The 25,986-nt window shown below is 36.4% G+C and overlaps 1 protein-coding gene across 2 annotated transcripts in view; it reads right to left on the reverse strand.

Annotated features, from left to right (window-relative positions):
- The window catches only part of IPO8 (importin 8), a 49,855-nt gene that overhangs the window by 11,178 nt on the left and 12,691 nt on the right, over positions 1 to 25,986 (reverse strand). For both annotated transcript variants that reach the window (XM_061345805.1, XM_061345806.1), the window contains exons 4-21: positions 25,289 to 25,447; positions 24,170 to 24,326; positions 23,027 to 23,116; positions 22,126 to 22,220; positions 21,473 to 21,557; positions 18,793 to 18,927; positions 17,683 to 17,782; positions 16,002 to 16,078; positions 14,677 to 14,793; positions 12,328 to 12,417; positions 11,333 to 11,498; positions 10,618 to 10,778; positions 10,048 to 10,173; positions 8,265 to 8,331; positions 7,461 to 7,586; positions 6,874 to 6,971; positions 5,767 to 5,862; positions 3,924 to 4,144 (exon numbers count right to left, since the gene is read on the reverse strand). In XM_061345805.1, the coding sequence (XP_061201789.1) occupies positions 3,924 to 4,144; positions 5,767 to 5,862; positions 6,874 to 6,971; positions 7,461 to 7,586; positions 8,265 to 8,331; positions 10,048 to 10,173; positions 10,618 to 10,778; positions 11,333 to 11,498; positions 12,328 to 12,417; positions 14,677 to 14,793; positions 16,002 to 16,078; positions 17,683 to 17,782; positions 18,793 to 18,927; positions 21,473 to 21,557; positions 22,126 to 22,220; positions 23,027 to 23,116; positions 24,170 to 24,326; positions 25,289 to 25,447 (2,166 nt within the window). The remainder of the gene's footprint in view (positions 1 to 3,923; positions 4,145 to 5,766; positions 5,863 to 6,873; positions 6,972 to 7,460; positions 7,587 to 8,264; positions 8,332 to 10,047; positions 10,174 to 10,617; positions 10,779 to 11,332; positions 11,499 to 12,327; positions 12,418 to 14,676; positions 14,794 to 16,001; positions 16,079 to 17,682; positions 17,783 to 18,792; positions 18,928 to 21,472; positions 21,558 to 22,125; positions 22,221 to 23,026; positions 23,117 to 24,169; positions 24,327 to 25,288; positions 25,448 to 25,986) is intronic.

Here is a 25,986-nt window from a genome sequence, read left to right on the forward strand (position 1 = left end):
ACCCAAATTTCAGCTGTCAAGGAAAGGGTGGAAGGCAGTAAGGAACAAATGTTTCTACAAAAGGCTTTTCAGTTTAAAGATTTGGAGAAAACATTTGAAAATAAATAAATACAACATGCTCTGGCACATGGGCATTATGGGCACACATTCACAGATACATACTGGATTTATGCACAGTCTTACAATGAGTTCTGAGTTCTCCTTGCCTGGATCATAATATTCCAATGTCTATTCAGTTCTAAATAGTTTCCCAATTTTTAATAACATGGAAGAACAGTTACTTATCCTACCACAACTGCTTCCCTCCCCAAGATGTATTATTTCCATGGATTCTATCTCATGCCTTCACAAGCATGGTGCAAGAAATACTGCATTCTTTTGGTAAGCACTGTTGGCTCCAACCTGAGAGCATGCAGACACAGACAACCCTACTGCTGGCAAGACAGGATCTATGGGCACTACAACTTCATAGGAGCAGAAGTAGGCAGAGGGGTGTGAGATATGTGGACAAAGCATCCTGAAGAGCCACTGTTAGCAGTAAGCCACAGGTTTCCTGCATGGCTGCTAAAGAAATGGCAGTAAGATTCACTAGCCCTTCACCGCTGGAGGTAGATCTATTTCAATCTTCTGCAATTTCTCTAGGCTCTGTGAGTCTTACAATTGATTTGAAAACCCCTGGCACTGCAGGGAAATAAAATTCTTGTTATTCAGCTCAGGGTGAATGCAGGGAATGGAATGGAATAGTCTTGTTATTCAGCTCGGGGTGAGCACAGGAAATGGAATGTAATGGGGAGGCATGGAGTGGAGTGGAATGGGGTGGGATGGAGTAGAATGGAACGGACTACACTAGACTAGAATAGAAATTGAATACATTATGCTATGGGATCCCTACATCTCTGCATGACAAGTGATGCCACAGGTCTAAAGTGTCCACCCAGGAGAGTAGAGCTCTGCAGTGCAGGTCCCAGATGCATCCAGGAGACAGGCACAGGCACAGCTACAGCATGGCTCAGGCAGGGACTGACAGCTCCAGGCTGAATTGAGGCATGTACCCTGGGCCCTTGGCAGGAGACAGAGGGGTAGGGAAACACCCTCTTGGCTATATTTCCTCATCTCAAGTCTATCATGTCATCAATACATGTCATACGTTGGGAAATACCCAATGATACTATACACCCCCTCTTCTGTTCTGGGGCCTCCAGAGATTTAGATTAGACATTGGGAAGAAGTTCTTCACTATGAGGGTGGTGAGGCACTGGCACAGGTTGCCCAGAGAAGCTGTGGTTGCTCCATCCCTGGCAATGCTCAAGCCCAGGTTGGACAGGGCCTTGAGCAACCTGGTCTAGTGGAAAGTGTCCCCACCCACAGCAGGGGGCTGGACCTCAATGAGCTTTACGATCCCTTCCAAACTATTCCATGATTCTATGACTTAATTTCACTTCTGGGAGCAACAGATCAAAGAGATATATTTTAATCTTCTGCTGCCATTCAAGTGCAGAGTATGAGTAGAATCTAACATCATGATCTCCATGTTTCATTTCATAGGCTTTGTCAACTTTTGCCTCAGCTCTGAAGAAGACTTCAGTTGAACAGTAGTTGCAGTAGCTGATCCTTTTTGAAAAACAACAGCAAAGAACTGAAAGTTATGCTGTAGCTTATAGGACTAATTGAGGTTAGAGCCTAGTCAGATCTGCAGTATTTTCCCCCCTCTGGATTTGACTAACTTCTCATTGAATGCTCCAGGATGAACTGTTTAAGGCTATTAATCTCTTTCATTTTTTATTTCTTTTTAAAAAGGTATGACAAGTTTACCATCTGTAGGGAACGTCTTCTTTCCTACTGCCTCTGTACGAGTTCAGCATTTGATATGCAGTAGAAAAAATGACAAAACAAAGAGCTGAATCTCAAGAACTTCGCTTCAGCCATAAAAAAAAATAAACAAAATCAATTCACGGAAATCCTTTTTTGAAGTGGGTAGATTTAAAATTATTCAGTAATTAACAATAATATTACCATGTGATGTGGGAGAGACTTAAAGGTGCCATTTTTCAGCCACTGGCACTCCAAAAAGAAATGAGTGACACTGGCTCCTTTATGCCTTCTTTGTCACCAATTCAAGTAACCCCTCTAAGTGATGTGTATTTATGTTAAGATACAGGATGTACTGTACACATTTTGTACACACAGCAGGTAGAAGAAGTCACAATGCTTGTGATAATATGAACCATCTGTTTTGTTAAAGTAAGAGATTTCTTTTTCCCCAGTTTTTATCCATTTAATACCTTTTTTTTTCCTTCAAGGAGAGACTGCTACGGTAATACCTTCAAACACAGACACAAATGGGGAAGCTGCACAAAACCCGTATACCACACATTTCTCTTGTATCTCCAAGTGGTTTTCATTCTAGTAAAAAAGAATTAACATGCAGACCTGAAATATGCTGCAATTCTACAAATTACTGAGCTTTCATCCTCATCCCACTAAATTGTACTTAGGACAGAAGAGGGACGAAAACAATTTTTACTGTGTACGTGGCCTGTATTTCAAAAATATTGCAAAGGACATGCTGAAAGCAAGCCTGGATATACCAGTTAGTCACTGATTGATTTGGAATCACTATTTTATTACAGTTATGAAAAAGGTGATGCAGTGCTCTAATGCACCACACAGTTCTAAATTCAAGACAGACACTGAGGCAATAGCGCAGCTATATCAAGATGGCATATAATTCTGTTCAGGGAAGATTAACTCGCATAAGAATTGGTATGGAGAAAAGCTACTTGGATGACTGAGGAGTGGAGAAACCCTCTCATAAGAAGCTCCCTAGAGACTTGTTTAGAATTGGAAAGACAAAATTGTACCAATAAAAAACAGGTAGGAAAAGACTGACAATCTAAAATAAGGTATGCATCTATGGGTGAGGAGCTGCCTGTCTCGGACCATTCTCATTTACAGCATGATTGCTAACATGCTGACACTTCACTTCGTCTGCTGGCATAGGCCATGCACAGAGAAGACTCATTCTAAGCCTATCCATACATCTGCAGTCAGATGTCAGCCTCCATTGAGAAAACATAACTCATAGCAGGAAGATGAGAGGTAGCTGTTAACTACACCTGACTGCCTGTTTTGCCCTTAAGTGGATTTGAATCTCACTGTTAGACACCACATCTTAGCTGAGAGGCAAGCACTAACTGTCAAGTACTGGACTTCACATCTACAAAGCATGAAATGCATGCTTTAGCTATGTGATGACAGGCTTTGTCCACCTTCATTTACTTCATCAGCTCCTGCCCAAGTGCACACTCATGCAGTGTCCACAAATGCTTGAGGAAGGCTGGAGTGAAGTCTAAGTTCAGGAGCATGCTAAAGAGTTAGTACATCGACAGCATAATGATAAATACACAAGTTGATAATGAACAACTCACAGGGATTAAAATAAGGATGTGGGATTCATTGGACAGAATGATGTTTTTTAACATTAAGAGGAGCAGTTGAAAATACTTTATAAAATATAGAACAGAAAATATATATACAGTGTTTCAGGGAAAAAAGTTAGCATCTCACTTAAATCCTGCTGGTCAGCTCCAAATATTACTCTCAATGCATGTTGGTCCGTCCCTTGGAGCAGCAGGTAGTTTGTGACTAAGGAATTTAAAAGAATTCTGAAATACTCTAGGTATTGTACCCTTGTATGCTCACATCACGGAAAATTCAGCATGTGGCTCAGCAGACCTGGAAAAGTTACATGGACATAGGTCACCTTCACTGGCATCACAGCAGTCAGACCTGATGTGGATTACTGTTACATAGACTAGCCAGTAAATGGAAACTCTTTCATCAACACAACTAGGGACATATACTGAAGCAAACAAAAAAATTCAAACCCATGGACTTTTAAAAGAAGACAACACAGTACTTGCCCAAGAAAACAGTCTGTGTCATTCATCCACTGGTTTATGAACTGTGCAGTGATGGGCTCAGGATTGTGTGGAAATCTGATGTTCTCTAAGGTATGCAGAAGTAGGTCAGGATTGTAGTAGAGTGCAGCTATGGCAACTTGAAGACACATGGTACGAAGCTCACTTGTTTTAACTCCTCTAGTTAATCGATCCAGAACAGCCTCCACAAAGAGTGGAATACACTGGGCATAGAAACAGAAATACAGAGAAAAGAAAAATAAAACAGGCATTGCACATGTTGCCAGATTATAAAAAAGTTTAAGATACTTTTATCTGAATTGATCTCCAGAGTTAGCTGAAGTGCAGGTGTAACCTAGAAACACATTCTATTCACTTCCTAGTATAAAAGCATTTTAAGCCTCTGATTACATCCTTATACATCTTCCCCAAAACAGCTATTCTCTGAGCTAAAAATTGCCAGTGCTATTCTCAGCACAGAAAATAATATTTGGGGCCATTTGGTGTAATTTGTTCTAGTGTGCATAAAAGGTTTAGAAAAGAACTCAAAGATATTCTCATCTTTCAGTAAAGATATCCAACAATTTCAAAACTAACAGGCATAAAAATATTACCTAAACCTGCAAGAAAATAAGTTTTTCCTATGAAAAGTGATGTTAAATTTCTTATAAAAGTTTGAAATGAGTGAATTTATTCAGATAAAAGCAAGATGCACAAATTTCTACACAATGAAATGAATACATTTCAATGTGCAAGTTTATGCTTTATAATAACTTGGGAAGCATTATGAATGTTTTAGTTGATGTATTTCAGTTCAGTGTGCAACCATTTTAATTCACAGAGTTGTGGAGCTCAATTAATCCTTCCACCACATACTTATTTCAATGCAAATGCTTACAGTTCACTTTAAACCCTTCCAGATTTCCTTTAAAAATAAGATCTTTCATGGAACATTTTTATCTTCAGTGACTTCAGATATAAATTAGTGAAGTTATATTGGTTTCAGTGAAATTAACTGAAAATTTATTACTGAAGTTCACGGATTCTACTATGGCAACATCAAATATGGTACATTAAAGAAACTGAGGCTGGAGCATTATGTAAAACACGAGACCAGAATTTAGCCCTTAATAGGAAAAAGACTGTATATTAAAAGTGTGTTGTAAGAAACTCTGAACAACTTATTATGTTTTGTGATTATGTTTTTCCCAGCAATCACAATCCAGCCACACTAAAAATTCATTTCCAAATGCACTGAGAAATTCAAAATACTAAAAGGGAACAAGTTCAAATTGCTTGGAGAAACAATTTCAGTAGTTGGATATGTATAGTTAACTTCTCAGCCACAATTATTTAACAATGTGTGTTTTGAATCAAAAAGGAAATCCTATTAGGAAAAAGCAAAAAAAGACCATCCTGCACATCATACTCTACCCTTATTATTCAGTCTGTATTTGTTTTCTGTATTCATATGCTCCACCCCTGGCAGTGTTCAAGGCCAGGATGGATGGAGTCTGGGGTGACATGGCTTAGTGCGAGGTGTCCCTGCCCATGGCAACGTGGTGGGAACAAGATGATCTCAAAGTCCTTTCCAACCCTAACTCTTCTATGATTCTATGATTTTCAGGTCATGCCCACTAATTTGCAATGTAAAAAAAATCCCAAACAAACAAATAAAACAACCAACCTTACAAACTCTCCTGAGTTCATTTAATTTTTTCTGCATTCCTCCCCATTTCTATACTTCACATTTACCTCAAATTCTCCAATTCCAACTGCCTTTTCAGGAATTACACACACATCATTGGAAACTAGTAAAAGAGAAAAACCGTTCAAAATTTATCACCTGGTCAATACCCCGTCCTTTGCATTGAAGAACGATTACTTCTAGGAGTTTGGCTGCATGGCACTCCGCATCTTCTCCTGCATCTCCTGTTAATACCTAACAACCAGGATAAGAATTTAGTTCAACAATATGAATCACTGATAACTTTGAAATCAAGTGTGCTCCTGTACCTGCATACTTCAAAACCCCTCTACATAGCATATACATATCTATTAATGTTATATTTTGTGAAGGAATTAAGACACACAAAAAATCAAAGGATAAGTGGCTAAAGACAAATTTAAAAAAATCAAAGAAACTGCTATAGTTCTTTATGAATGTTAGCATTTTTTATATGTCATAGCTCTCTGTCTTTTAAAGGAAGTGCTACTGGTAAGAAGCATTGATGTTTTCCACATTCTGCTTCCATTTTTTCAATTCAGTTCTAATAGACACTGGCAGATCAGCAGGCTGGCAAAGTGAAGCCGTGTCTCTCATCTAGTTTCTGATTAAAAACAAGATCTATGCAATCACTGTAGGTGTATGCAAATACATGTGAAACTGACTGCTTCTTTTCAGTGCATTTCAACCCTATGGTCAGTGTCAATCAAGCCTGACAAAGAATTCTGAAGCACACTGAATTTCCGTAAGTTTCTTAAAAGTAAGATGGTAGCTAGATGCCTAACACTCTATAATGCCTAAAATCAGAGAAAGGCTGCTGTGTGATCTCATACTTTCAGATGAGAGAATCAGCATAGAAGAGAAACATAAATGTAAGAGGAACTTCAAATAAGTTCACACCTTAGCTCACAACTAGAGAAATCCAATTGCAGATACACAACCCAGGGAAATCAGGCTTCATTAATTCCTCTACTTACCAAAATAGCTGTTCATAAAAGAGAGTCAAGACGAACAGCAACTTTCTCCCACACAGATTTGTACATGTAATTTATTTAAAAGCATGTCACTTAACAAGTGTGAAAGTGCTATGTGTACTCGGAACTGAGCCGAGACCAAATTTCAGTTCATTCTGAAATGACTGCCAACCACCTGACAGTTCAGGTCACCCCACTAATCTGATCGTTAAGCACCAATGACAAGCTCAACAGTAAGAATGAGAAGCCTTACCTTTTTACACATAGCATAAATGATTTCTAAATGCTTTGGGTTAGACAGTAAAGTATTAGTGTCAATGGTCACATAATTATGCAAGAGAGGCATCATATCTGCAAAACAGGGAGAGCAACAGAGAAAAACATTAAAAACTAATCCATCCAATTGAAAACCAGTGAGGCTGCAATCCTGTAATGGAATTCATTAGCTCAGATTCTTGGATATGGGTGGAAATGTGGAAATTCAAACTCTGCAAAAGTCTGTTTTGAAGCATTTTTCATAAAGTGCAGCATGCAGGGTGCCTTGTCAGAAAAGGAAACAGAATTTTAATTAATTAATTTGTAGTTTCACATTAACTTTGTATATTTCAGCTTGCTTTGAGTTCAGGACCTCCTACAATAACTGATCGCACTGACAGATTTGAACACGTTTCTCCTACTTAAATATGCTCCTGTTATACTCCCACACTAAACAGACGGTCAGGGCATGACTCAAATACACAATCATTTTAAACCAAAACACTAAACGGAAAAGACCCTTACTAAGGTGGGTTTTAGAAAGTAATTCCCAAGCAGTAGAAACATCAACAGAAGTAATCAAACCTGCAAAGTACTCAAAGCAATCCTGCTGGAAAACTTCATATAGGACACCCAAAAGCTGCCACATTTGAGGTGAAATCATCTGGCACGTCAAGCTGTAGGCCAAGGAGAGAATTTCTTCATAGAACTCTGGAAAGGAGAAACAATTTGAAGTAGGGTGCTTTGAAAAAACAAAATTAGTTTGCTAATACCTTGAAATCTGAAACCACACCCTGAGACATACAACAACTAGACTAAAGCAATTAGTAACTAAATCAAAATGTAGAAAAATAATAAAAGCTGGAAAAGATTCTTTTAGATGAGCTTTATGTTGGCTATAGTTACAATGATATGCATAGTTTTCCATTACAAATACACACCAGAAAAATACCAGCACGAAGACACTGCTTCCAAACAATTTACTGAAAAACATTTTCTTCCCTCAACTTTTGTTTTTTCTTAAAGGCCTTGTCCCCAGACTGTGTAACTCTTTAGTCAAGGGTACTGATAAAGCAGTAATTTAATTGCAGCCCACGTCCATAAAATACAAATGTAATTGCAGGTACTGTCCTTTAACACAGCTAGCCAGAACTATAATCAGAACTGCATCTTCTACTTTTGAGTCTGACCTTCAAATCACAATAACCAGCCTGACTAATGTATCAGGAGAAACAAATCATAACTGAAAATTAACAACTTTTTTTCTTTAAAGAAGCACACATACAAAATCATGGTTCAGGAAGACAGTACTGTTTGTAATAATAAATTTAAGATTTTTTTAATGTAAAAATAAGTAATGTTTTCCTAAAAATTATCTCTAAAACATACCTATAACGTGTTTCTGCAAAACAAGGCCAATAATCTGTAAACAAATGCTCTCAAGCTGTTGAGTTATCTGAAATAAGAACATAAAGAAGTTTATTTAAAAACTTAGAAATACAGGCATTTAATCAATGTATTTGACTAATTCAGTTTGACAAGTTCTTCAAAGCAAAAGGCTTTTATCACTTAAATGCTGCCCTAATAATTGGAATATTATGAAATAAGGTCTCACTGATGTAAGTATTCATTTTCAATAAACAGTATCGCTTTAAAGCTTGTCACAGTATTTTTCTTTTTATTAAAAAATAAAAATCTTATTTTATGGTTGTTCTACAGATCCAACCAAAAACTGTATCTGTTGTCCTGTCTGGATATGAAGTTAACACTGTACTCAAAGCATTTGAGATAAATCCTCTGTCCAAACACTTTGAAATAGAACAGGAAGAAAGGAAGAGATGCTTTTGCCTAATGTCTATGGAGAGCTTCCCAGAGGAGGCTCAGTATGAGGAGGCACATGCAGAAATTCAGAGCATACAACTGTGTCAAAGTCAGGATTCAGCCTTGCCACGTTAGACAGACAGACTACATTTATTAATTAAACTAAATTAGAAATATATGGCTACCTTATAAATCTAATTAAAGCCACCAAATACAGACATTTCATGCTATTACCACAGGTAATTACAGACATAATCTTGCAGGGAAAAATTAAGGGATTAAGTATGTGACCACAGATTCATCCTCTTACCTTCAAGTCACCTTTGAGTGACTTGGGTTTTCATCCTCTAAACTCTCTCCATGCATACAAGAGAGTTTTCAGCCTCATATGTCATTTCTATATCATTTATATCACTTTTAAAATTATTTAAGATCCTAAGATGAAGAGCACTCTGCACAGTATTTTAGTCTGTGCTTCACACAAGAGAAATAAGCTTCTAAGTTTCTACCAAAACTACCCCAACCCTAAAGCTCTTCCTAGGCTGAAGCCTGAAGATCCACTTCAATCATTCCTAATTCTTGGCTCAGCTACCAGACTTCATTTTAATTTTAAAAAGATGCAAGAGGTTCTTGTAAAGAAATGAAAAGATATTTTGAAATCCAATGGAACATAATGGTCTTATAAGCAAATAATTAGTATTTTAATGAATCTATTTTCAAAATTATAAGCATCATAAAAAGATTTCACCCTTGCAGTGAAGCATTCTCATCGTAAAACAACGAAGCAAAACAACCCAGGACAAAGCACTTTTATGCTGAGTTTAAAGTTACTGACTTTGCCTCCTTGATCAGTCACTGAACTCCTTCCTATCTCAGTCAGCTCAGGTGGTATGAGCAGAAAGAATCTTTCTTCCCTGAATATGTGAAACACAGACTTACATTGCACTAAAATTGGGAGACCAATTCCTAGGAATTCTATCCAAGAAACAACAAAATATGAGTTACCACTGTAAAAAACTAGCCTTGTGCAAAATATTTCTCCCAAAAAATCTATTTCAACAGTCTGTAATACAAATACCCAATTAAGTATTACTAAAATAAGAGGTAAGGATTTTACCCTCAGGATAGAATTCCCATCAAAGCTGAGATTTCAACAATTAAAAAATCATAAAAGTAAACTGTGCTTTAAATTCAAATTTGTCAGAGATCACTTGGTACTAATTCACCAAGCAGCCATAAAAAATGCACACTCATATCAACTCAAGAGATGCAACATACATAGAAGCACTTGTTAAAATGAATGAAAGGCGTAAGGGAACAGCAGGAGAAAAGATGCATAAAAAAATCTCACCTCCTTGTGATCTTCCACAACTGTCAGGATTGTGTCAATTGTGTGCAAGACGCCCATGGCCATAACTGTTTTGTCCTCTACTTCTTCATATTCCTCACTCTGAAGTACTTTACCAAATATTTCAGCCTATGAAAAAAAAACAAACTAACCAACTTGACATTCAAGAGCAAGCTGACATTTCTAATTTGTCATGCAAAACCAAGACAGCTAATGCAAGAGCAGCAACATGTTATCTGTAAGAGCTGTCAGCACTGAAAAATACATTCCTTACTTCTGAAAGGGGAACACAGAAAATTAAAAACTCCTTTTTGAGAAGTCTGGCTACGATGCATCATTTGAAATATTAAACAGATAAAAGATTAGCTCATTAAAACCAGTGGCAAAATTGGTAACTTTAAAAACCTACAGGTTGTAAAGATGCTTCATACTGAAATGAATATAGTGAATACTAAAGGTGGATCTTTATAAAGATTATTTTAAACAGTGTGCAATTCATACAACCTTCATTACATGTTTACTAAACTAGGTGTGTTCTTCTGACTGGACTGTTACTTTACCCTTGCTTCTTACCAGGTGCTGAGTCATGTCAACTGCGATAGTAGCTACTTCTTGACTGTATTCACAGATCATCTTCTGGATTACATTAGTAAGATCGTCGTTTTCCGTCTCTCTAACAATGTGCAAGAGCTCTTGCATAACTGGCCTTACATAAGGCTTCACATATTCCTTGGCTAAAAAAATCAAAAAAAACCCCTAGGTGAAATCAACTGCCCATAAACACAAACACCCAGTATCTCAAAACTATTATGGAACTGACTACTCTTGAACAACGTAAGTTAATTCACTAAAAAAAACCCCAAAGCCAAAAAAATTACTCAAGGCACATCTGCACCCCATAATTAGCAAACCAACAAAGTAAATAAACTGTACATTTACCACATTGAGTACTAAAACACCACCTACAACTAAAATCCACTGTTTTGGGAAAACGCATGCCACCATTCATTCTTAAAGATACAAGTGCTTTCTTTTCACTGAAGAAAAACAAAGACAGGTGCTATTTATTCAAAGAAATTTGTTGATTCCAACTTTTTTGTGTAGAGACCTGTGATAAAAACTTGAAGTCAGAATTCTGGGATGTATATAGTAACTAATGGGCAAATGAAGCTGTCTAAACATGATAAAATGTTCTGAAAACTACATCTTTCAAGTGGCAGAAACGTTTAAATAAATCTACACCAACCTCCTCATCAGTGTATGCAGCTAATGAATCACTGTAGCATACCTTGCTCTTGGTTGCTTATTAATGTCTGAAGAGCTATGGCTGCTTCTACTTTGACAGGCATTTCCTTATCTTCAATCAGGCTCTTCTTTGCCAACTCTACTGCATTCCGCAAGTTTAGCTCATTGTGAAATTCCAAAGCACTGAATGAATGAAGTACCCAACAGGACTGCATGATGGGGACAAAAAAAGCAAGTTTAGGGACTACTGTAATTTTTAGCATTTTTTAACTCATACAAAACCAATGTTAATTATCTCTACTTGCACATATTGCTTCTTTTTTTTTTTTTTAATTATAGTGTATTCTTACAGTAAATGTAACAGCTTTTGCGCTCAAGCAGTTCAGAGAATCATAGAATGGTTTGGGTTACAAGGGACCTTAAAGTTCATCCAGTTCCAACCCCTCTGCTGTGGGCAAGGACTCCTTTCACTAAACCAGGCTGCTCAAAGTCCCTGCAAGTCCGACCTGGCCTTGAACACTTCCAGTCCTTTATCTTCCTTTCTCAAATCTTATAAATACACTATGGACATACCTGTCAATCATAATTCTGCCCTTCTGGGGAAAAAAAAACCCCAACAAACAAAACAGAACAGGAATTTAGGAAAATTAAATGTTTGTTTATGACTGATAGGACCAATTGGGGATTTTCTTCAAGCTACACTCAAAAACTGACATTACCTACTCTGTGGAAGTCCTACCTATTCTTCATAGTCATCCAACCACTCTAATTTTTGAGATCTACTAAAGAAAAGTAGTCACAAAAAAAGGCCACAATCAAAGAAGTAAACAATAATACGAGAAACTTTCCATCAATTCAATTAACTGACAAACCATTTTTTAATCAAAATGCTGAAAGATTATTGCACAAGGCTGTCTGAAAATTGAAATTTTAGTATGCATTTTCTTTATACCTTTCATTAACATTCAGAATGAAGTCAAACTGCAAAGGGAAGAATCATGGCAAATACTGAAATAGTAATATAACTTGTGAACTTACTCTAGCTCTGAGGTACCCCAGGTTGGACATGAACAGTGGAAATACATGATTCTGCAACATCAGCTCCATTTGATCCTTGAAGACACTCTTCTATTGATGTAAACAAAAAATTAATTTTGGAGACCATTCATTTTACATACCTCATTCTAGCCAATATTCCATTTCAACTACCAACTGTGGGAAATACAATGATTTGTCTATGTAGTAAAGGTATTCTCTCACAAAAAGATTGGGATCCTGTACCTTGAACTGAACAAACCTCATAAGATAGAAAGTTCAAAGCCAGGTAAGTGAACCGTACATACAGTATTCAACTCTACGTAACTCATTACAGTACTGTAAACTGGAGTTTCCATTTTCTTTAAAGCAATTGCTTCCAGCTGATTTTTCTTACAAATTAATAAGGATCAATAACCTAGTACCTCCATTCTTTCTATAAAGGAGTACATATGTACCTGAAGAAAAATTTAAGCTTAGTATGAAAGAGATCCAAGTTTCAAATTACCTATTATCAGCATCAAAACTAATTAGTTTACAAACTACACTGATAACTCACATCTTTTTTTATTAATGGACTAAGATACGTCCTTTGTGATAGAAAGCTGGAGGATAATCAATGAAAATAATCTGTTATCATTCAAACCTTGGCAAATCCCAAGATATTCACAGGAAGCCAGGAACACCAGCATGGAGACCTGGGACTTTCTTGCCAACTCTAGCCCCAGGATACTAGAAAATATGTATGCTGGGGACTGTGTAACCATCTAAAGGAATGATTCAGTGGCTGAGATAGGAAAAAAGGGTGAAAAGGGACATTCAACATGCGAAATATATCTTGGATGATCACACTGTTACTTCACCAATGCATAAATCATTTTTTCACACACTAATTTCCCAACTTTCAGAAGGACAGATGAAGAACTGGACACAGAAAGAAACAGAGAAGGGAAAAGAGATTTCCTTTGTGCACACACGTCAGAGATTTTCACACAGTAAACCGGAGCCACTACAGGCAACCAGGTGGCTCAGGCAGGGTCCTTGTGTTTTACGGAGCTCTTCACAATCTTACCTCAGTTGGCTCACCAGCCAGAAAGCACTATAAATCAATATTTTTACGAAGAAACAAATAATGGGATTTTTCAATCTGTCAAATCCCAAACACAAGAAATTCAGAGCTGAAAAACGTCTGCAATGTTTGGGGTTTTTATAAAGTATATAGAAAATATATACTCTTTTATAAAGTATAACTTCATGTTTCAAGACTGAAAATTTCAAATAAGAGCAGTATAATGGAATAAATTCTTTTTTTCTTTTTTCTTTTTTTTCCTTTCAGGACAGAGATAAATGTGTTTAGAATCCCCTAATCAATATGAAAGGCTCCTCACAACACAAACAATGTCCTCCTAGAATAATGTCCACTGTTGTACTCCAGCATGAGGGAGGGCTTTCACAAACTAATGTAATCTATAAAATATCTGCAAAAGTTACTGATGTTTCTGGATTTCAGATCAGATTGTAGATTGGTACGTTGGTAACAAATAGATGGCAACTGTTGCTTGTAACATGACGACACATCCTGCACAGACGGACAACTCACATAAAACATAATAAAATAATTCTATAAGGAAGCCTCCAGCACAAGGCTGCCATTCATATGATAAAAGTGGTAACTTTTTGACAGTTATCACGGAGACATGGCATACTTTAGACTCTACCTTCTACAAAAGCATAAGGGAAACTGTAATCAATATTACATTGGGGAGCAACAGTGCAGATTAAATGTATATTCAAATACCAGACAAATACTCAAAATTCTGACGATACTGTATAAAAACTGGAGGAAGGTTAGAAACTCTGTACTCTGTCCAGTTACTTTCAAGACTCCCAAATGGCAGACAAAGTAAGAGTTAAAGCAACATACTGTAGGGTAAGAAAGCTGGCGAGCTAGACAAAACATTCCTGCAACATGTTAAGTAAATGTTTTTCTAGAACCAGAAGTCCACAATAGTGCAGGCTGTTGGGCAGTTTGCTAAAGGATCATAGAAAATGTTATCGATGGAACGCATGTTTGCATTTTTAACACCATTTTACTTATAAAGTAGGAGAGTAAACAAACAGTGCTTTGGAGAAACTTGAGAAGTATGCTTATAAAATGGGAATATAAAAACCAGGAATGGTAATATTTGTAAAGAAACAAACCCTCAGATTCTTACCACACAGCGCAATCTCTCTACAAACTTTATAAACATGGATAACGGCTAGCCACACTTTACAAGCTAAGACATATTTATTGGAAAAGGCAGTTAATAATAAGAATTACAAACCTTTTTCACTTCTTTACCCACATACCTTCAGTAAAATATCTGCTAGGGATCCTATAACATGCAAAGCTCCATCTTTTTTCCTTGGATCAATGTTTGGCTCTGTCAGAATCTGGTAGCAATATGCCATCATTTTTGGTAGTACCTATGCAAGACAAAAAACATACAATCTTCTTTTGTCAATTTTAATAGTATTGTTTAAGTTAAAAAATCCAAGTAGAAATTTCACCTTGGCCAAAGCAACTGTGAGGTATTATGTGTAGCATCTTCCACAGTTAATATTTAGCAGGTTCCTTTTCCAACTTTTCAGCCCAACTTGTCAGAATTATATTAACCTCCTTGAAATTTCACATTAGTAACAGTACATAGGTATTTTTGTTATTGTCTTGTGATAAATCAAAGAAGGTGATGAAAAAGAAAGAGGCTCAAACAGTACCATTTTATTGTCTCACACAGATACATACATATATATACGTATACGTGTGTACATATATGTATGAATATATACATATTCAAGAACAGTTTGTACTAAAACCTCATAAACTTATTTTAGTTTATTGATTTTGGCAGTAATTTGACTTTGAAAGACTTCTTGGCAAAACTAATTGTTTAACGTCATTTCCACACCCATTATGTGCCTTTCGGATACTATCACATTTTGACAGTCTCAGTGCAAATTATGAAAATGAGAAGATCAGTGGGCAAGGACTGTTTTGACAATAAAGAAGAAAGATCATAGGCTATTCCACCTGACAAAAAGACTATGCTCTCCTCTAAAAAATCTGCCTGGAAAAAGAGCTCCATATTTACTGGATGCTAAAATGGTATCCAGAGAAAAGTCCACAGTTTCAGTGAACTGGCATATGCTTTCCAGGGCTTGGCAATCTTTTGCCCAGGTTAACCTAAGTATAGAAAGATCTACAGGAAAGTTATGTCCTCATTTAAATACTAACTATGAAACTGCTTTAATTCTTCATCATTTATTTAATTGTTGTCAACAGGATTTAAAATAACATCAGTGAAAACTAATAAGGATCAATTTCACTTTCCCCCTGCTACAGTTTGGGAAGCTCAGAACATCCATGACAGAGGGTGTTTGTAAACTTGGGAAAATACCAGTACATCTATTCCAATTCAGTTCATATCTGGCTGCAAAAGGAATCCACTTACTTACCTATAAATACACACATTTTTATTCACTCAGTACTGATAGCACTCAGCCAGGAAAACATTTGACTATGTATTATTAGCAAGTAGATTTTTCAAGACTAGTTTCCTGGAGCATCTTCAACTTTAAGGGAAAATTATATCATTAAGGAAACTTCAAATAATTAAAAAGCACTAGTTCCATACCTCTTTTCTCTTCTTCGCAGCAGTATAAAGGAGATTCTGTGCTGCTGTTGTAGTAGATGCATAATCTTCAAATACATCTAGATAAATAAATAAATAAATCTATTTCTGAATGACAGAATAAAACTTTCATAAACCATCTTATCTGTGGGACATCACAAAACCAGGGTGGATATGTAACTTTAAAACTATTGACAGAGTTGTATTCACAGTTGAAGAGTCAGATCCAAGCTTATGTCACATAGCTTGTGAAAGCATTTACTTCTTGCCTCCCTGATGTTCTGACCACTCATCATTCCCTTTATTAGGGATGTGTTATTTATTCATTAATTCTTTGAAACAATGTATTTAAGGGATGAAAAGTCCTGGGGTTTGGTTGTGGGTTTTTTTGTATTAAAACTTCTATAGGAAAACCAACAGTACACTTCAGTACCATCTGCGTACCATACATACACGTTTTGGGCTTGATTTTATTAAAAACGCATGGGAAACTTTTTGTTTGTAAAAACTACTTGGGTATGGGGTAGTTCCAAATGTACTGAGAGTTTAATCTTTTTAGCTTCAGTCATAACAAGTAAACCTCCTTTAATCATATTGAAAATATCACTTGTATCTTGAAAAACAAAAAAATCTGCACTGCCAAACATGTTCTAATGCAAACATCCCTACACAAACTGAATTAAAGAAAAAGATCTAAAAAAACATAATCTTAAATTGTGGTTAAAACTGCACACTAACTTTTCCTGAGAGCCTGAAGATAAAACATGATTAAGAAATACGACCAAACTATTGAATTCTGTTCCAAACCCAAATGTGTATGACTACACTTCAACTCAATGTAATTTCATGCTTACTTCTTTTCTTTATCCTTCACCATATTTAACTGTCTCACTACATATAAAAATAGCATTCACTACTTATACAGCATGAACTGAATTCACATATTAAAAATGAGCAATGTATTTGTACCCCAGTGATCAACACTATATTGTGATTAATTTTTTGCACAACTCTAAGGGGTTTTCTTATTATTCTATGAACATTTAAATTCTGGTTTCACATATATTAATCCCAAATCAATTAATTAAAAATTCCCAAATGCTACATATCTCTGTGGTGCCTGTCTTAAGGAATTTTTCCAGCCACAGCTGCTACATTTTCAATATACCTTTCTCTTTCTCAATGACATGAGTCTTTTAATAAAAGTAGTTATTCATAATATGGCCTTATGTGATATTACCATGATTTTCCACTGCGTCTTTTGGAAGAATATGTATTTATAATCATCTTACAATTTAGCAATAATAATTGGGAAAAACTCTGAAGATATAAACAATTTTCAGTAAGGAAGAGCAAGTCGGGCCTCTTCTGGTCAAAGCAAGAGCTGCAAGAGATTCTGAAACTGGCATTAAAAAGAGAGCAAGCTAGTCTATTTGGGCTGCACTGAGCACATGTGAAGTAGGAAAAATTGTTAAAAGAATCATTTAAAGCTACCAGCCAAATGGCCAAAACTCACTTGATCTGATGCTTTCTCTTAACTCAGATTAACTGAGATTTAAGAAACTAGATTTTATTCCTCCGGTCCAGGACACTAGTGAAGACAGAGACATTACAGTGGCCATGCTGTTAACAGGGACTAGAGTGCACACTCATGATGAAAGCAAAAAAATGAACACAAACGTACCAAATTTCATACGGATATATTCATATGGATCCTCTTGCCAGAGCTCTTCATCCTCATCTTTGTAGCACATTAGAGAGAATATCACTTCTTCTGTTATACTCTAATATTAGAGAAGTCAAATACATATAAGTACACACAAAATCAAAAGCAGTACAGTTTCCCTCCGCTAAGCACTAATTTATTAGACTTACTTTCCTGAAGAGTCAAATTCTTTTAACCAGTGCTCATTTTGGCCAACAGAAATAAGCTTACAATATACTTTTCTTTTGCACCAGTCCCAGACAGAAGTAATTATATAATCTACTTTTATAAAGTGACTCACACAAAATATACTTCAGGACACGGTCTATGAACAGCAGAACATCGCATTCGGCATGAGGATCTCACCAATGCAACACTTAACATGAAAATGGACTTCAAAGTCCTTCTTTGTAAGAGTCATTGGATTAACTAACTACAACAGACGAACTTATGATTTGAAAAAAATAAAAGCACAATGATAACATTTCACTTGGTTTTAGTTCACATATAAAACAAAGAGTTAGGTTTCTCACAGTTCATGTTCTCTTTGCCCACTACAATCACAGAATCACAGAATAGTTTGGGTTGGAAGGAGCATCCAGTTCCAACCCCCCTGCCGTGGGCAGAGACACCTTCCACTATCCCTGGTTGCTCAAAGTCCCATCCAACCTGACTTTGAACATTTCCAGGGATGGGGCACCCACAGCTTCTCTGTGCAACCTGCTCCACTGTGTCTCACCACCCTCATAGTGAAGAATTTCGCCCTATATGTAATCAATTATGACTTTCCAAATTTATAGACAATTCAAAACACCAGTAAGTAATAAAAGACAGAACATTACGATTGTGTGGAAAACTTCCAAAATAAAAATATGGAACATAATCTTTAGCTGAGTTAACAATATCTGCAATAAAATGTAGTCATAATACTGAAAAACACCAACCACATTCATACAGAAATGCTATTTTTTGCTCAGATCAATTGCTGCACAAAACCTTCTCTAAAACTGTAAAATTGCTGGTGGTGTTTTGGTGTTTTTATAATCTCTGATGACATGCAGTGTTTATGACTGGGTTTTATACACTGACCTGTATGTGTGGCTTCATTTGCTTCCATGTTACAGAGTGAATAACCCCTTGGTTCAGATAATTTAATGTTTGCTGAAGAACACGTGGCGCAACATAGTCTTTTTGCCTGTACTGATCTAAGATTCTTAAGAGAACCTAAAGAAATAATAAATTAATATTTTTAAATGAAGTTTCTTTCTCACACACAGACATGCAGTGAACCTCTTCAATAAATGCACATGGACAGATTAATTAGTTTTACAGCAGAGATTCTATGGTTAGTTATAAATGTAATGCCTTTGATCCAAATATCAGAAAACATTTAAAGACGTTATTTTATACACATATTATATATAATATATATTAAAGTATATATTATCTATATTAGATCCTGCAACATTATGAATATTGCAGGATCTAATCCTGCAAGCATTTATGTACATGTCTACCTTCACTACTAACTCCACCATGTGATCACTTATCATAGTAAACCAAAGATATACTTCAATAGTCACAGGCTCTTAGTTTATGCAGGCCTCAGCAAAATTTGGAATGTTAGGAAAAGGCACAGTGAGATTTTCAAACTGGTTGGCTGCTAAATCCGTTAGTAGTGTCTGTGTTCATTTTTTAAGGACAGGCCCCTAAAGAAGACAAATTACTTTGGAAGAACAGAGGTAAGAATAGAAATATTAACTAGAAAAATAGGTTAGCGCCTAAATCTGTGAATCAGAAGAGATGCAAAACCCTTCAACTCCCTTTTGCAAACATCACCTAGTACCACCCAGTGTGATATCACAAATTCTGTCACAGAAAGCTCCCTTAGTACACAGGCTTGCTCTACTAAGAAAAACCTACAGAACAAAGCCACTAATCTGCATTAATGGCAGACGAACCATGTTAATAAGTGTAGAGAACTGACATGTACACAAATAACAAAAATCAAGGGCAGTGCATAACAAAATATCAAGTGGTATTTTCAGAAAGACAATTCTGCTTCATAATTCTTCACAACATTATAACAGATCTTGTTTTGGATATAACTCCTTCATTAGGAGTACCAAGTCTGATCTTAAGTCTTTTATACGATACGCTCCTTGGGCAAGAATTATCTATAGCTCATATAGATTCTAGCACGATGCCAGCACTTTACAACTGATAAATAAGTAATGAAGGCTTAGTAATGTAATATTCACAATAGAATTCTTACTGACTCTGCAAGAAAACATGACAAATCAGCATTTAAGAGCCAGAAATAGAAGAAACACGCAGATGGTCCAGTCCATTTATCTTGAAAGCCAAACTGCTCCCTCTGCTACATAGCATAATCTCTTAACAGACAAACCTTAAGTATTTCAACTGACGACTGCTCATGGGATTTTATTTTTCCATTTAGAAGTTAAACACTGAAAAGAGTTTAGAATAGATGTTAGGCTATTTAAATTTAATGCTTACAGCCTTACCACAACCATTCCTCTCCCTGGTTCTTTATATATTTACACAGAATTAATACACTGGTGGATAAACTATCCTATTGGCAAACTGGATGGAGAAAAGTAATTTTGTTTTGCAGACAATCCTGGCATTTTGAAACCTAGTTTAAAATTTGACTTGAAGTTATAACAGTAGCCTGGCACTCCACATCAAATTTAAATCATAAGAAGCCTAAAGATGCCCTGTCAGGGATTTTTAATCTGACAGCATGCTAAGCAGCCACCTATTCTGGAAATATACATTATCCAAACACTTGTCACTTAAAAAAATCTGTTCCCAGGTGTTTTTCAAGATTTACAGGTCAAAGGCAGGCAAGAGCACATGAGGAGAGTGTACTGCAGTCTCCTGGCTTCTTACAAAACTGTTTGGAATATGTAATCCAAAAGCCTGAACACTCAAGAGCTTTAGCTGAGAACTATGCTCGTAGTCATACAGTATACGGTAGGCTGCATAACAAACAGGAGGAGCTGTGCCAAAAACATCCAAGCGTGGGAACCAGCACCCAGGGCTTTCAAGCACCAAATTACTACATCCATTCCACCAAACCAGGGAGATGCTGGAAGCCCACAGTTGGAGGGGTACATAGCTGAACTGACAGAAAACCAGGGAAAATTCTGACAGGAATTGCCTCTCATCTATGCAACTCTATCAGAACTGAGCTGTCTCCACAACACCATGCTACTCACAAGTAATTAGCATTTCCCAACAAAAATTTCCTTGCAAAGTGTGAGTTTATGCTGTATCTTCATAAAATATGTTTGCCAAGTATAAAACCACTTTCATTGATGTTTTCCAGATACCTTCTAATCTGCTTCATCTTCCTGAAAGAAAACAGTACCACTGGATTACTGTGCCTAAGTTGTTTGCAGCAAAAGCACTTCCTAAAGACTGGCCTGAAAACATACCCTTCTATGATACGAGGGCCCTGCATCAATAGTTCTGTCTCTCAGCTGTATCTAGAATCTCCATACATGACAATACCGTTTCACCAGCACTCAGCTTTCCTGAGAATTTTCCTGCAAGGTTGTTTGAATTGCTGAAAACTTGTGTTATGTACCTCAGCTGTATGGCACTGAGGTCTAAAGAACCTCTCAATAACTAAAAGGAATTTTTGTTTCATGAATGAACTTTGATACAAGCACACTGTTGAAAAGCAGTGCATTTCTTCAGTGACAATTCTTTAATTCAGAAACAAATGAACTGTACTTACCTGTTGTATGCCCACAGCGTAGGTTTTTAAAAAAAACTCCGAGAATTCAAAGTATTCTTTAGTCACATTCCCAGGACTTCCATACCTTTAAAAAGAGGATGCAGATATTTACATGTTGAAAATTCTATTGTGCCAGTAAAACACAGTACTTTCTAAAACAAAGGGACCCTGCATAGTCTTCCATCCCCAAAGGAATCTCTCATTCAGATTTCTTCTAAGCCATTATTTCCCATATAACGCCCCGCTTCCCTTTTCTTAGATTACCATAATGTACAATACTGTAGTCAAGTAAATATAGCCACCTTTTTGTCACAAGCTCTGTAACTTTCATATTTATGGATTCCTTTTCAAATCTTCCCCTACCTTTACATTTGAGAATATAAGCACTTGTAGCTGGATGTAGCAAAAAAACCCAATAAATTTTAAAAGATGTACTTCTTCCACAGGGCTAGTTTCTTGCCATCTTAAAGTTAACTCATTTCACTAAGAGCTCAGACCAGTGGCTATGCCAATGCAAGCCAGAAGACAGCAGCAGGAATACCTCTTCCATGACCATGAGCTGTTAACTCAACTGTCCTGTTTAATTGCACATCAAGTAACATTACACATTTGTAACCCAAATTTAGTTTCTAATCAGTTTATTAGTTTGTTACCTTTCAAAAAGACGAGCTACAATATGCAGTGCCCACTTCTTGCATTTCCACCACACCAGCTCCGGTCTATCATCTTCATCAATTTGCAAAGTCTCCTATAAGTAAATACATTTTAAATTAGCTGTGTTTATTGTTGATATCAATGATGTTTTAAATGTTCCTTGTTGAGTAAGCTACTACAAATGCACAGCCCCAACCAAAAACTTTGGTTAACAGGTATATAACATTCATAAACTTTCAAATATCCTTATTAGTCAATATAATTGTGTCTGTGCAATACCTGCACAATCCCTGTACTTTAGTTTTCATAATTAGATGATCTTAAAGTCTAACTATTCTATGATTCTTTGATAAATATGCCTATTTACAACCAGAAAGTCTTAGATACACTTGAATACCTCACAGCACGATACTAACTCTTTAAAATACATACACCCTAACCATATTCTAATGCAAAAGTTATTAAAAGAATATTATGGTTGTGAAAGAAATGCATTAAATACTGAGGAAAAGCCAGTTAATGTTGTACATACACAAACAAGAATTTAATTACTACTTTTGTTCTGCAAGAAATGTGAAGGATGAGTGAAAGAAAAAGAGGAACAGAGACAAATGATGGGTTTGTGATGAGCTTTCACTTCTTGTTTGAGAGAAACTGGCTAAAATATTTGGAAACTTGCAAACATCCCAGGCTGGAGTTTACATGGTGTCACTACCTTGGAGAATGAAATTCAGACAGGGCACGTGATCTTCCTGGCTTTCTGTCAGAAAGACCATTTATTCCAAGAATAAGAATCTTAAACAGATGACCTTTTAAAAAAAGAACACTTAGAAAATCTTCACACTGACTGTTCCTCAAATGGCAATGTACAAGTATTGTCTTTGCAAAACTAAAACTTACCGGAGGTACATTTCTATCTATGATAGTACGGAAGATCTCCATCCACTGAGTCATAGTCTGGTTATTCACCAGCTGGAGCGGCAATGCATACTGAAATAAGAATAAAAAACAGTCATTAAATACTGATTTACCTGAAAAAGGTAGATGTTTCTACAGTAGTTACACTCTGAGGAAGATGAGGTTTTAAGCAAAATTAAAACTAATTAGGTTAGATATTACTACTACTCTAATTGCATCCTTCTTGGTACAATTTACAGAGGAATTTCTGAGCAGACACTATCTGAGGAAAGTTCCTTAGTCTGAGAAGCTGCTGACTCTTTATTTCTTCCTCTTCTTCACAATTCCCCAGCTAACTTTTAGGGACCACAGCAGTGTCGGTATTACATGGTTTGGGTAAACCGATAGCATTTCAGGAAGTAAAATATATTCCTATTTACTACAAAGCTACTATCTAGTAAATCTTACTTCTCTACAAAATCTAAAGCAAAGTGTCAGTATTCAAGCAAGCTACTGAAAATTAAAATAGGATCTTGAGATCTTTTTAATCCTCCCCCCATCTAATAACAAACTATTTTAGCTTTTTAACCCCTAGTAAAAATTCTCCTACTGCCCCTTATGTAAAAACTTGTTTTGTTTTTCATTCTCTAAAAGTGCTTCCTGAAGAAATACATCCCTGTAAAAGCCAAACTCATCTATTTAAAATGCATGTGCCTCAATAAATAACTTCTGCCAGATCTTCAGAAGATAATGAAATGCCACCTACTGAAGTGCACTATTTGACAATTATAGTACAATACCCACTACTGACACTTTCAGAGCCCAGCAAGCACAGTCTAGACACCCATACAGTTTATATGAGGTTATGTGTGACTTTACAGAACCAGGAACATTTACCCAGTAAGCTTACAAACAGGATGTGCAAAAGTACTAGATTCATTCAGAATTTAATCTGGGGGATCATGTGACCTGTTTTTAAGTAGAAAAAAATCTATAAAGAACATATTTCTGTAAAAGCTGTTTATTGTACTTGACTTTTCCCAGTGAAATCGATACTCTTATTCAATCACACCCGTGAGTGTACTGAACGGGGTCATTGTGCCCAGCAAAGTAAAAGTTTGGGTTTTCCTCTACACAGATGCCAACCTGAACAAGAGCATAGAAGATTTTTAAGATTTGTTTCTGAAGCAGTACAGAGTAATGGGAGTTATCAGGCAAAAGCTGGATCATCTGCTGCTGAATCCGAGGTAAAAATATTTGCATTGCTGCTATGAGAGGATCTCGCTCCTCTGCTTTTTTGTATCTGCAAAGGAAAGAAAAATGTTGGTCCAGGATCTACACACTGGAGATTCTAATGCCTATTCCCCACCAGCAATTAAACTCCTGTACCCTAAAACCGCAAAATTAAATAATTAATATCCAAGCACTCATTCTCTCCCCTCCTCTAACCGCCATCTCAACAACTTGTGCAAATTCACTAACTTATAAATAGAGAAATTAAAAACAACAAATGTTACCTTATATAGAATCTAGCTATAGGAAGGGAGAACTAACATTCTTTACTACTGATTTGTCAGCTCACAGGAGCAAGGATTTGAATGTCTCTGACATTCATACCAGTGCCAAACCCAAGCTGGGCACTGAACAAATAGAAATGAACAGCCACTGAAAGGGAAAGACAATTCCTTTGTCTGGAAAAGATTCTCTCTTTCTCCATTTACATTTTTTGTGTAGTTTATACATATATTTCTAACAATGGACTTTTTCTTTTTTTTTTTTTTAAATTAGTGAGAATGTTGACTACATTACTCCTAATCTATGCTTTGTGGATTTAGACTATCAGGAGGATGCTACAGGTAACAAAATGCAATAGGAGTATATGACAATGACAGTACTATATTCATGACATAAAAGTAGAAAATTATTTGCATTCATATATCCAGCATTTGGGGAATTGTCAAACAAAAGAAGTTAAGAAATTTTTCACAAATGAGTTAAATCAGATCAAAAGTAAAAAGCCTCAAGACACAAGTCAGTAAATTCATACAGATTACTGCTGGTGTCTTTGCTTTCAAATCACTGGTGATATAAAGGTGAGAAATAGTTTTCATTTATTTGCAGGAAAGAAAGCATAGGACAAATATTAATTCCTATTTTCTATCTGAATTCCTTGTAGAACTGCCAGCACTCTTAAGAACGTCATTCTCACCAATCACCTGAGACTGAAAGTACTGCTACCTCATCTACTGATGGACATCAACTTACTCATAAGTCTTCACCAGCTGATACAGGCACAGGAGGCTCCCAAGCCAACTCCCACTGTTTTGAGATTGCAAGTAGTAGCCTATCTTGTCTACCACAGCTGTCCAGTGGCCAGGAAAGTCATGTTTAATGATAGCACGGAGGCACATTGTCAACTGGGCTCTATGGCAGGAGGGAATAAGAAATATAAGCAAAGAAGATCACAGCATAGTGTTTAACATTAAAGAACAGATCCCAAATCTTGGTTTATTGGCCACAATATGTATATTATATCATAAGCATCATATGCATTTTAACAGCACTGAAAGTGTTGTGGGACGTGGAAGAGGAAAAGCAAGGAAAAAAAATCCCAGGGGATTTAACTTCAAGGAAGAAACTAATTTTGGGACATTTCAGCTACTTTTCTCCCTACTCCACACTCACCAGGCAATATTTGAAAACAATTAATTGCTCATGAGACCAGCTAGCTTTGTACTTTGAAAATGAATGTTTATACTTACACACACTTAAGACTGAAAGTAACCACAAAGCCACAAATTTGTACATTTTTATTAAACAGTATTGGCCTGTGTTATAACCCAAACCAGAGGCTCCTCGTGAAATTACAGTCTTCCTGGGATCTACTAGAAACAGCACTTTCTCCACTTCCAAAGTATATGGCAAAGCACAATTAGGTAAAAACATCTTACCATTCCTCTCCC

This window comes from Neopsephotus bourkii, unplaced genomic scaffold (genome assembly GCF_033783945.1).
Source record: "Neopsephotus bourkii isolate Nb327-2 ecotype Australia unplaced genomic scaffold, CSIRO-AGI_Nbou_v1 NB_244, whole genome shotgun sequence".
NCBI classification, from domain to species: Eukaryota; Metazoa; Chordata; class Aves; order Psittaciformes; family Psittacidae; genus Neopsephotus; species Neopsephotus bourkii.